Raw genomic sequence first — 11989 nt, 5'->3', positions numbered from 1 at the left:
TTGCTTTAAATGTTTTCATAGTACATACATATAAAATATAAAATTAATGAATGATTTAATTTTGATTGGTAAATGCATAAGACATACCATACTACTACATATTTACTTATGGTTTAGTACTTATTTTAGTAATCGTTTGTGAAGCTGAATATGAATTATACGACTTACATCCTTTGCGATACAAATATATTATAGACAAATGCAGTAAATTTTCATATGCACGTCACTGCACATTGTTAGTACGGTGGGCACTCGTTTTTGCTTTGTAGGTGTGCGGTAGTCCACCAAACAATTCGTAGCGATGTTGTGTTTTAATTTAGCAAGTAACCAGTGGCGATTAAATAATTTTTTTTTTTTTTTTAATTAACGATTTGGTGAAAGTGTGACTATAATAACATATGTCATCTTGTTGCATTGCTGATCAAAAAAAAAATATTGATAATTTGAAACATGTTTTCTCTGTATAAAACTGAAATGCCACGAAAAATCGCCGAGAGCCGTAAACTTTATTTTGGATCGTAGATTACGGATCTGTATATCATTTTTATAGATCAGGTCGTTTTGCCAGGATATTTTCAGTTTAAGTTTGCATTGCGAATGAGAAAAAAAATTCAAACTTAACATGGAAAACGTTACTCATACGCCGCGTAACATTATTTCCTGTCCCTATTGCATACAAAAAATTATTGGACATTTTCATATAACCATTCATCGATATTCATCGTTAGTAGCTTGATATTTTTTGCAAAAAACAGCTTTTAATAGAAATGACAAAAATCTACGAATAATTCCTATTTATTTTATTATTTTTTTTTTCATTAATATCAAAATATTTTGGGAAAATGACACAATCTAGTAAAACTGTATACAGATTCGTAATCTACACCCAATATTAAGTTCACGTGTTTCGACGATTTCAAAACTTAAGATTTTGCTTATGGTGTAATTCTTAACTAGGTCTTACATCGTCTACGGCCGTTAAGACTGTTTGCTGTTTTGGAGGCTATATATATTACTCATATATTTAGTATACAAGTTCTCTGGAAAGGCCCAAAATATCCCCGAAGGTATCCTTCACCACCCACATTTCAACGAGCGAGGATTAGATGGCGTGTAGCTGGAATCTGGCATCAGGATCCTGTAAACATATTTACGGACGTATCGATGCTGAACGGTAAGATAGGTAGAGGGGTATTCTGCGAAAAACTTTCTATTAACCTGAAATTCTGGCTACCGGATCACTGTAGCGTTTTTAAAGCAGAGATAGCCGCACTGCATGAGGCTTCCGATTGGTTGCGCTCTAGGTAAACAGCTCTCAAATTGGTGAATATCTATTCTGACAGCTAATCAGCAGTGCCGCAATAAGAACATAGAGGCCAAAATACGTGAGTGCGAAGAGCTTGAAATGCTGGCCGACAGGAAGAATGCCCAAAAATTTTACCAGAGAGTTAGGCAACTGACCGAAGGTTTCAAAACGAGGTCGTATTCCTGTATGGAAAACAATGGCAACCTAGTTACCGATGCTCAAAACGTACTTAAATTATGGAGGGAACACTTTTCCACCTTGCTGAATGGTAGCAGCACTGAAAGCTGTAGAGAAGACGAACCCGAGCCCCCAGTCGATGAAGACGGAGTCGATGTTCCACCACCTGACTATGACGAGGTACGAATAGCCATAGCGCAATTGAAAAACAACAAAGCGGCCGGAGCTTACGGCCTGTCAGCCCAGCTTTTCAAGTACGGCGGCGAAGAGCTGATAAGGTGCATGTATCAACTCTTATGCAGAATTTGGTCAGATGAAGGCAAAGTCTTATCGAGCGTTTTGTGTGAAAGACTGAAGCCCACCGTCTACGAACTGATTGGGCCTTATCAGTGTGGGTTTAAACCTGGAAAACCCACTAGGTATTCACAATACGCCAAATCTTGCAAAAGACCCGCGAGAAAGGGATCGACACTCGTTACCTATTTGTCGACTTCAAAGCCGCTTTCAATAGCATAAATTTGGCATCCCCTCGAAACTGATACGAAGTAATACCACCAGATCTGTCAGAATTGGGAATGACCTCTCCGAGCTGTTTGCTATTAAACGGTATTTCCGACAGAGCTACTCCCTTTTATGTGATTTCTTTAATCTTCCATTGGAGAAGATATTAAAAGCTGCAGAACTGAATCGCTCAGGAGCAACTTTTTATTGTAATTTTACTATGGCAGTTTTACAAATTAGTTGTTTGCTAAATTTGTACTCTATTTTAGAATTTTGATTTACTTTAATTGCTTCCATTTAAAAAGAGGCAAACTTTTAAGATAAATTTCCAATTTTTAACCGACTTCACAAAAAGGAGGAGGTTACCAGTTCGTCGATTTTTTTTTTTTTTATGTATGTTACCGCATACCTTTGAACCACATTAACCAATTTCGCTATATTTTTTCATCGGATAGGTGGTACTTCAGGGGTGGTTCCATACACATTTTGGTTAAATCCGATAATTGGATCGTTAAGAAATTAACGATAATCTTAATGTTTTATATGAGAATTGAAGTCGGTTTGGTTTTTTGCTGAAAAATTACTTGTTTCATTAATTTTATTTAAGTAAAACACAAAATATCTATACACGACTTGCTTCAACACAGCCACACATTGTTTGTTAGACTATCTACACGCAGGTATCGCCGCGTTGCACAAAGCCATTCAAACGCTATCAGGAATCCAGTTATGCAGACAGCATCTGCACATACTTAATTTTTTTATTTTTTTATTTTTTTTTTTAAATAAAGAGCGCGTGGATAGAACAAAAGCTTACGCTGCTGGTACTGCCGCTTCTGCAAAAAAAGAACTCTTCAAATGCACTACACAACGCTGAGTTAAAGTATAAGCCCTTTGCTGCTGTGTGCGTGTGTGTATGTATATATACTCGCATCCTTGCCCAGCGAAAGCCTTAAAGGTGTAATCAAACCAAACTGCGCACGTTCAACGATGGCTAAATATTAGTCGCAAAATGCAGACAGCACTGGGTTTTAAAGAATTTTTTTCTTTTTATGGCGCACATTTCTTACCCAACAACAATACTATTGCATACATACGTTGCACTGAATAAATGCGTAACTCATTTCATATAAAACTTAGCTACTTGAACAACTAAAACATATTTACAGTTGTATGTAGTGACTGTCGGGGTGCATAATACAAGTACATATGTATGTTAGTATGTACATATGTAGATACATTGTATGTACATATTTATTAAGAATATTACGTATACGCACCTACGAACATTTTCGTCTATTTTCTAATTGTAATTTATTACGTTTGTTACATATCTACATATACATATATGTAAATATGTTTATATGCATGTAAAAACACTACGAGAACGTATTTACATTTGCTGCATAATATTTAGGTTCAACTTAAGGAAAAGTAGGTGTTAATGTTTACATACAATGCTTCGGGCGTATGGTGGCACCTAATTTTACTGAAAATGCATTTTTTTTGTTTTTCAATCGTTAACTTATAACTCAAATTATCGGCTAACTCAACAGCAATAGCAACGATGGCTATCAGCTGCGATCTACTAAAAAAATTTTGCTTAAAAAAGAGGTGTTTATATCAAATAATTGTGGTTTTTTACTTATTATATTTTAAAATAATGACGGGATGATTTCAGGAATGCAGATTATGGAACGTGCAATCTTTGGTTCGCATAAAGAGGATAGTTTTAGGTAAAGGTCTAGGTATAGGTATAGCTAACCTTTTAAGTATTTTATATTGAAAATATCGACCTTTTGATGGCTTTGTTTAGTTGCTTTTCGGTGCACTATTGTGATTCGATAAAATTGGAAAAAGTGCCATTTCAACCTAATTTCAAAAACAATAATTTTCCGCCATATGAATGCGTGAAAGTAGCGGGTGCTATCTTATTGGTTTGCTATATATTTCGATATACATACATACAAATATGCGCGTAATTTTCCATTCCAATTTTAAACAAAATAACTAACTGTAGTTTTATAAAAGGGTCAATTCATGTCAAATCGACCAACGGCCGGGATCGAACATTTTTGATTTGAATGGATTTTGGTCGGAAGCTTTATTTTATCTTTTAACAAATTTCCAATAAGAAATGAACAAAAAAAGTTAAAAAAAATTTCTAAAATTATAAATTTCACAATTTCCGGGATTTTGCAATTACACATATTATTTGAGTACTTCAAAAACGGTTATAGTTACAAAGATAAATTTGGTCTCATTTTAAAGATGGTTACTTAGAGCTATAAACAAAAAAATACATAAAAAATTCAAAAAATAAAGAACTTTAAGGAATTATTAAATTTAAAAAAAGTTTAAAGGCACTTTTTTTGGTGCAATAGGTGTTTTTTTGAACTTTGAATATTTTTTTATGTATAACAAATTTAAATTTATTGTTTATATATAATAATACAAATTTAAATTTATTGTTAATATAAAGTTTACAAACAATTTGTTTTTCAAACTTAAAAAATTCGTATCTTTAAAAATAAACACTTATAACAGTTCAGGGTCTTCTAAGATTAGTTAGAGGTATTGTATACAAAAATTGAGATACATATTTTTTAATTTTTTACTTTTACGAATTTTCTCATTTCGAAATTCTGTAATTTGTAAATATAATTTAGCTTGCTTTGAGTATATGTATGCATGTACATATCGTCATTTAAAGTACAAAACCGCGTATGTGAGGTTGCATAAATTATTTTCTACAGAGTAAAAACACTCATATTTCAAAATAATTTTCTTTTTTTATAAAGCAATCGCATTTCTGGCTAGTATATTTTAGGACGAATGAATAAGGATTGAGCCAAGAGCTTGTGTGAGCAAATCCAATCTTTGGCAGCCAATGTCAGTTACGCGGTTTTGCAGAATGACGATACGCGGTTTTGTATTTTAAGCGATGATATGTATGTATGCAACTTTATTTGGGTTAAATCTTGCAATCAATTTAAAACTAATTTTGCGATGAGCTAGACTTGAAATTTCAAACTCCGCTAGGTGGCGCAGGAGTCGAGATATTTCAAAAACCCGTATTTATATTCCAATTTGGTTTATATTTGAAATTGTTATTACCTACATGAAAGGAAATAACTCCACAAAACACTTTGCCGGTAGAAGTCGAGCTTGTTTAAAAAAGATTTTTTTACCCTTTACTTATTTAGATTTTTTTTAATATATGCGGAATTGTTTTGAAAAAATGTTTTGAGTACATAAAAAATATTGTCAGCGTCCCAAGAACCCCCAAAGTAGTGATTTAAATGAATTTATTTGAATATTTTAATTTTTTTCCCTCCATTTTTGAAGAAAAGCTTTTGAAAAATAATTCCCCATATATTTTTTTATATAGCCCTAAATACAATTTTTTGACTATAAATTTTTTTAGATATTCATACTTAAACTGCCAATATCTGCAAAATTGTGAAATTTTTGATTTTTAGTAGAAAAGAAAAGTTCTGAAAAAATTATTCAAATCCAAAAAAGGCAAATTCCAACCATTGCAATGCATTGGTTGATTTGACTTGGTTTGTCCCGAAAGGTTTGCACGTTCTAAATATTTACAAATCTCCTTTTATCATCAATATATTTTGGAGTATTTACTTATTTAATTAAATACCTGCAGATAACTGTAGGAGTGTACTATTTAATAACTTAATTAAACTTGTATCTAGATTCCTAATTAACTTCGCAAAATACAAATGATATGTATGCATAAATAAATAATAATATAAATATGTATATACTTGTATATGTATGTTTTTTGTGCAGTACATCATCAATCAATCAAGTAACCATACATTATATACATATACTATATATATACACTCAGAAAAAACATTCCGCGATGCTAGGAAAAAAGTATATTATTCTAAGGCAATATTATCTTGAAATTGCTCCAATGATATGGCTGCCTTAATATGAGTAAACGACGATTTCGCTCAGTTTAAGGAAAACACAATTCTTTAGTTTTCAGTACTATTTTCTTTCTACTGAGGAAAAATTAAGTTGCCGTGAAAGAAATAAGTATGTCATTTTGAAGGAACTTTTTTGTTTTTATTTATTTTTTTATTGTAATTTTTTAAATTTATCCCAATTATTTTTTATGGTATTTAGGTTTTTCCATATATGAAATTAATTTTATAATTTGTAATTAGAAATCTGAATTGAAATAATTGACTTACTTTACTCTAACCACCTCCAACTGGACTCGAACCTGCGATCTCAGAGCCAGAAGCAGTAGTCTTCACGCGACGTCACAGCCGAAACTTCCCAGAAAAGCAATTAACTTTGGCTTAACAGTATTGACAAAATTCAAAATTCCTCAAATTAATGACGCACTATTTTTAGCATGAACTTGAATTAAGGAAATTGAGTAAATTTTCCATAACCTTAAGGAAAAAACAGTAACTCTAAAATAAGGAAACTGGTTTCTTGTTTTAAGGAAATGCTTTTTTTTCTGAGTGTATGCATATTTGGAGGGAATATATAGTATGTACATCGATACGAGTATGTAACAGAAACTTTTTGGGACTCATACTTAAACAAATATGTATACATATGTACGTATGTACATATAATGCTGAAATTTCTTATATAATGTAAATATATTTTCCATACATATTTGTAAGTAAATACGTTTATCGTCTTCGATTTGAATTTGTGCCAGTCCATGCGCTGTTCATAGGAAATCAGAACACTGACGAGCTAACGAAAGGAATAAGCAACTTACGTTTATGTGCAAAATGGTATTTTACAGTTAATATAAGAAGGTAAAAGTGGGGAAAATTCTTATATTCAAAGTAAATTAGAGGGAAAGAAATGACATGTGTGCCTGTGATGAATTGTAAATTTTTTATCATTCCGCGTTTAACATAAATGTGTGTGTTCGTTTATGTGCAAATGGTTAATTGAGAGAGTGTATATTGAAATCCAATTGTCATAATTTCATTAATTAATCGATTAAACTTTTTTCGGAAATTTAAAGCTTACAATTCCTTCTGAGTAATGAAGCATAAAATCTTGATTTTATTCATATTAAAACTTGTCAACTATATGTGAATGTTACCACTTATATACAGGGTGTCCAAACAAAATGAAAGATATCAGAAAATTTTGATAATTTTTTGAAAAATTCACTCCAGGACGGAATCGAATATATTTGGCAATATTTGAATGATGTCCATGACATAATTATCAAAAGATAATAATTTTGTTTCAGTGGCTATATTTTTTATAGTAGTTTTTAGTATAACTAAACTATGCAAGGTGTGTATATGTATATGGCGAAAAGAAGGAAATTCAATCCTTTGGTTGAGACACCCTGTATATAAAATAGTAATACAAAATAACCTTTGACAACCTTATGGAAGTTGTAGGAGACGGCACATATGTATTTGCTAGAAGGTGGCTAACTTTAAAGAAGAAAATCGAAAATGATTATGTCTGCAGCTAGAGTTGAAAAAGTGAGTGGAGAAGTGCATAATATGCAAATTGAATATATTTGTATATTTGCAATTTTTTATTGTAATTTTTTAGTTTACATAATGAAGAACTTAATTTTCAGAGAGTTATTCTTACCTAAGTTTCTAGCGCAGAATTGTTTCAAAAGAAATAATTTTATGGAAATGTAAACCTAACTGACAAATGAAATATGTAATGAATTAGTGCATCCTGAGATAAAAAAAGATTTTTTTCCATAATTTCCATATGTCTTTGTTTCAGTAAAATTTTTTTGTTTTAGGAAATCTGATAAAAGTTTTTTTTTTATTTAAATCTCTAAGAGAAATTTCGGTAACAATTACATGACTATTCTTGAAGTAAAAATGAAGTGGCCCAAAAAGTAAATGGTGTTTATATAACCAAAACTGTAAATCGGTATTTCATTGAACGTTCTCTTATACATAATAAAAAACGAGTAAAAAATGTATTTATTTGCCTACGACTGTGCGAATTTGTTAAACACATTTCACACTAATTTAAAAATGTTCAAAATTTTAAATTTGGTGAATTTGAAGTTTGTGAAAAGTGTAACAAAATCTAAATAGGTAGGTACTTTAAAGGATTTTTTTTAAAAAAATTTGTAGTTTTATGTTTTTTGGTTTGGAAGTCTAGGGAAGAGAATGCAATGCACGCAAACATATTTACAGAAAAAAGTGAGAAATCAGTTAAAAAACTGTAATTTAAATATTTTTATATTTGTTTTTTTTTTTTTTTTGTATTAAAAAGGTATTTGAGTAAGCAGCCATTCATTAGGTGGTTTGAAGAGGCGCAATACACAGAAACTAAGTGGTAAAATAAAATGTGTATTTAAAAAGATGTGGAAAAAGGGATAGTTAAATAAAAAATGAGATAAAAAAAAAAAATTTAAAAAGGAAATTAATCTAAAGGAAATGAAATAGGTATTATTAGGATACTGACAAAAAAAAATATGACATACATACACAAATAAAAACCTGGATACAAGTTTAAAATTTCGATTTGAAAATAATTCCAAATTGTGTGAATAGAAAAATTAAAAAAATCAGAACCAAATTTTTTTCGGGCAGAAAGCTTTTTTCTGATTTCATTGCGTTATGAGTTAAATTTATTATTTACTTATTTTTTCTTTGAGAAACTAAAATGAATTTCGGTTAAATTAAAAACTATTGGAGGTACTTACACCACAAATCTAGATAAAAAACGAATTACAAATAAAAAAATAAAAAATTACCGTAATTTATTTGTTATAAAACAAAATTAAATAACGGGATTCACATGGTGTCGAAATTTGTTTAATGTAAAATTACGGTTAAAATATTTCTACATAGTAGTCGCAGAATGAATGTTGTATGTTTTTTGTCGGCTCAAAAACCATTTGTATTTTTAAAGATTCGCTAAAAATTTTTGAACCGTCATTTTTCATAAAAAAATTTAAGACATTACGACGCTTATGGTGAAACCACCAGTAAATATATAAAAATCAGTAGTGTGGTCGAGGATACTGGATGGGTGGAAGGCGATTTTAAGTTTTGCAAAAAATTGTTGTTAAATGAAAACTTAAAACACAAGGTTTATTATGGTTTTATATTTAAGGTAAACTCAATTTGTATATGGGCGAGGTTTTATTTGATTAAAATATGTGTAATCTTTGTGTAAATTATTTTGATTGTTCTTGGTGAATTTTTCTGTTGTATTCTCATTTTCTTATTTTTTTTATTTAAAATTTGTTTGTGTAATGCTTTCTTAAGTGTTGTATTGTGTGCTTGTTGTTTTTTTTTTTCAGTTGCACATACATAATTATATTTGCATACTGTTTTGAAGACAATTTACCTAAATCATCAAATTTGGTCCTTGGCTGTACCGTCACTGTTCGGGAGAAGCGTTTTTTGTTTTTTTTTTTGGTTTGTTTCGAATGATAAAATTTCGAAAAACATTTTAAATATTTTTTTGTTGGTTATGATTTTTGAAAGTGTACGCGTGAAGTGAAATATGTTATGTAATTAAAAATTTTCAGCGGTTTGTACGTAGGTGTGTTGAACAGTTATGGGTTTTTGTTTTTGTTTGTGGTAGGCCAAAGAGATCGAACAGGTCATGTTTTTGGCAGGAACACGCCACGCCAACATTGGCAATACATAAAAAATATTGGAAATATATTTGGAAAAGAGAGCATTTTAATATACATATATATGTAATTACATAAACAAATTAATATTCATATCTTTTTTGCATACATATAAATATATAGAAAAGAGAATTATGTAGTATGGTATTGATGATTAAGGATTTCCGTGTGTGATAGCTATTAAATAATTTGAAGACAAATTAAAATAAACACTTAAAATATAAATATATGTGGAGATGTGTGAAAAGATAATTAAAAAAAAATATGATTGTTTCTTATTTGTGCATATGAATATTCTTAAATATAATTAGTTTTGTAGGGAACGCTTAGAGTTTGAATAACCAGGGAAATTTGTATGCTATTTCGATTTATATATAAACTTAAACATTAGAAAGACTAAGTATAGAATAATTTTCAATATTATACATTTCTAATAGTAGGAATTTTGTTGCTGCACTGTTTCAAAATTGCACAGCAATAACAATTTTAATAAGTCATTAATAATACGATTTAACAATAATTTTCGTTTTTCTTTAAGTAATTTGAGTTACCATAGATGAAATAAAGTTGAAAAACCAAATTCAAAACTTCTTACGCAATAATTGAAAATACATAATTGAAAATATTTGAAATCATTTTTTTATATGAAAATAAAACTAAAGTAAATTAATTAATTTTATTTTTTCAAAACAGTATTAAAATTATTTTTCATTATGTGTTTTTTGGCATAGTTATGAAAAGTTTACTCACAGTTTTTGCATTTACACTTCTTGATTAGCGTTTCGTCTTTGATATCCTCGTGGCAGGCCTTGCAGTAGAACCAGGCGCTGTAATATGAAATAATAGAAAAATGTTACAAAAATGTTGCAAAAAAAAATTAAAATTTATATTTTTTACTCTAAAGCGACGTCTTCAAAAATACAACATCACTTATATACCCTGTGTCATAACTATTAGCGCATCACAATTAATAAAAATAAGCTTTAACAATTAATTTTTGTGCTAATTAATTTTTGTTGTTCTTTTATAAAAATATTATTTGCTCTTTAGCATAAACCTTATAAATCCAAGTTTCAAACTTTGTGCAATTTGCACACACATGCTCCTCTGCTCACATACACGTCAGAAACGCATTCAAATTCAACGTGCACTCATTGCTCATACACATGTGTGGGCATTAGCGGAAAACCAACTCTGCTCACAGCAAAGTGTGTAATTTCCAGATATGTACGATCTATACGGATTTTTCAAAAGTCTTCGACTAAAGGTACGACAGGCAACGCGACACGACACTACACACCACAGCAAAATAATAAAGATCTTGGCTGAGTTTTTGTAATGTTCGACTAACTTTTGTGTAGGTCCCTGACAAACTTTCTCAGTCCCGAAAAGTTAGCTTCAAAAAGACTTGTGAAAAACATCGCGTTATTACCTTTTTACCTAGAAATCTCCGAACTTATTTAGTTCAATCAAGACAACAAATATATTGTACAGAATTAGCAAAACAAATTTATTTTATAAAAAAAAATCCACTTCAGCAAAACACGGAATTACTTTTTCTCAACCCACTTGAGGTTACTTATTTCACTACATATTAAAAAAAAAAAGTATATATACACTAGGCCCTACTACTAGGACATCACTCTCAATACAAAAAAAAAAACGGTACGGCTTTTCCGTCGGAATTATAAAATTTATTACATTTTAAAACTTCCGCCAGAATATTTTGAAAAACTATTAAGACTTACTTGAGTTCAATTTAACAGACCTCCGAAAATCCATATATTATAAATAAAATTAGTTTTTAAAAATATATATATTTTTTATTATATTATTATTTTATAAACGGAATCAAAATAATGAGTTTTTTGGAGGTGTTTTCAAATCTGTCTAGCGCTTCATGCGCTGAAAAATGCCGCGTATAGCAAATAATAAGTTATTGGTTGGAGTTTGATCACCAATTGGTTTACTTTATTGATTTCACTTTCTTTTATACCAAATTCTTACACTAACACTTACAAATTATTTACGAACTAGAATGTATACAAATATACTACTAATACCTACAAACTAACTACATAACTCTAAAATATGCTAAGTCAACATATGGTTGCAATAAATATATAAATATGTCAGTCGCATTGACAAACTGACGTTGTGGATCAGTTAGTCACTGCGACTGTCTTTGGCGGTGTCTTTGACCGTCCGCACAAGTGTAACAAGATCCTCGCTATGTGCGATGAATGCAGTCTTTGCATAAACTCCCGCTGAGTTCAATGTAACTGATTTGGGTAAACTGTTGTTTGTGTACATTCCTATTTGTTTATACATTACTTATGTGCACATGACAATTAAAGTAAAAA

The 11989-nt window shown here is 30.2% G+C and overlaps 1 protein-coding gene across 1 annotated transcript in view; it reads right to left on the bottom strand.

Annotated features, from left to right (window-relative positions):
• slo (calcium-activated potassium channel slo) overlaps positions 1-11989 on the bottom strand; it is a 179927-nt gene that overhangs the window by 19710 nt on the left and 148228 nt on the right. Inside the window, exons 15-16 of the mRNA XM_017611489.1 lie at positions 10377-10453; positions 9335-9370 (exon numbers count right to left, since the gene is read on the bottom strand). Of these exons, the coding sequence (XP_017466978.1) occupies positions 9335-9370; positions 10377-10453 (113 nt within the window). The remainder of the gene's footprint in view (positions 1-9334; positions 9371-10376; positions 10454-11989) is intronic.

The sequence above is a fragment of the Rhagoletis zephyria genome, unplaced genomic scaffold, assembly GCF_001687245.7.
Source record: "Rhagoletis zephyria isolate East Lansing unplaced genomic scaffold, Rhagoletis_zephyria_1.1 Rzeph_scaffold_00411, whole genome shotgun sequence".
NCBI classification, from domain to species: domain Eukaryota; kingdom Metazoa; phylum Arthropoda; class Insecta; order Diptera; family Tephritidae; genus Rhagoletis; species Rhagoletis zephyria.
Note: the sequence above shows the minus strand (reverse complement) of the source record. Positions and strands in the feature narration are given on the sequence as shown.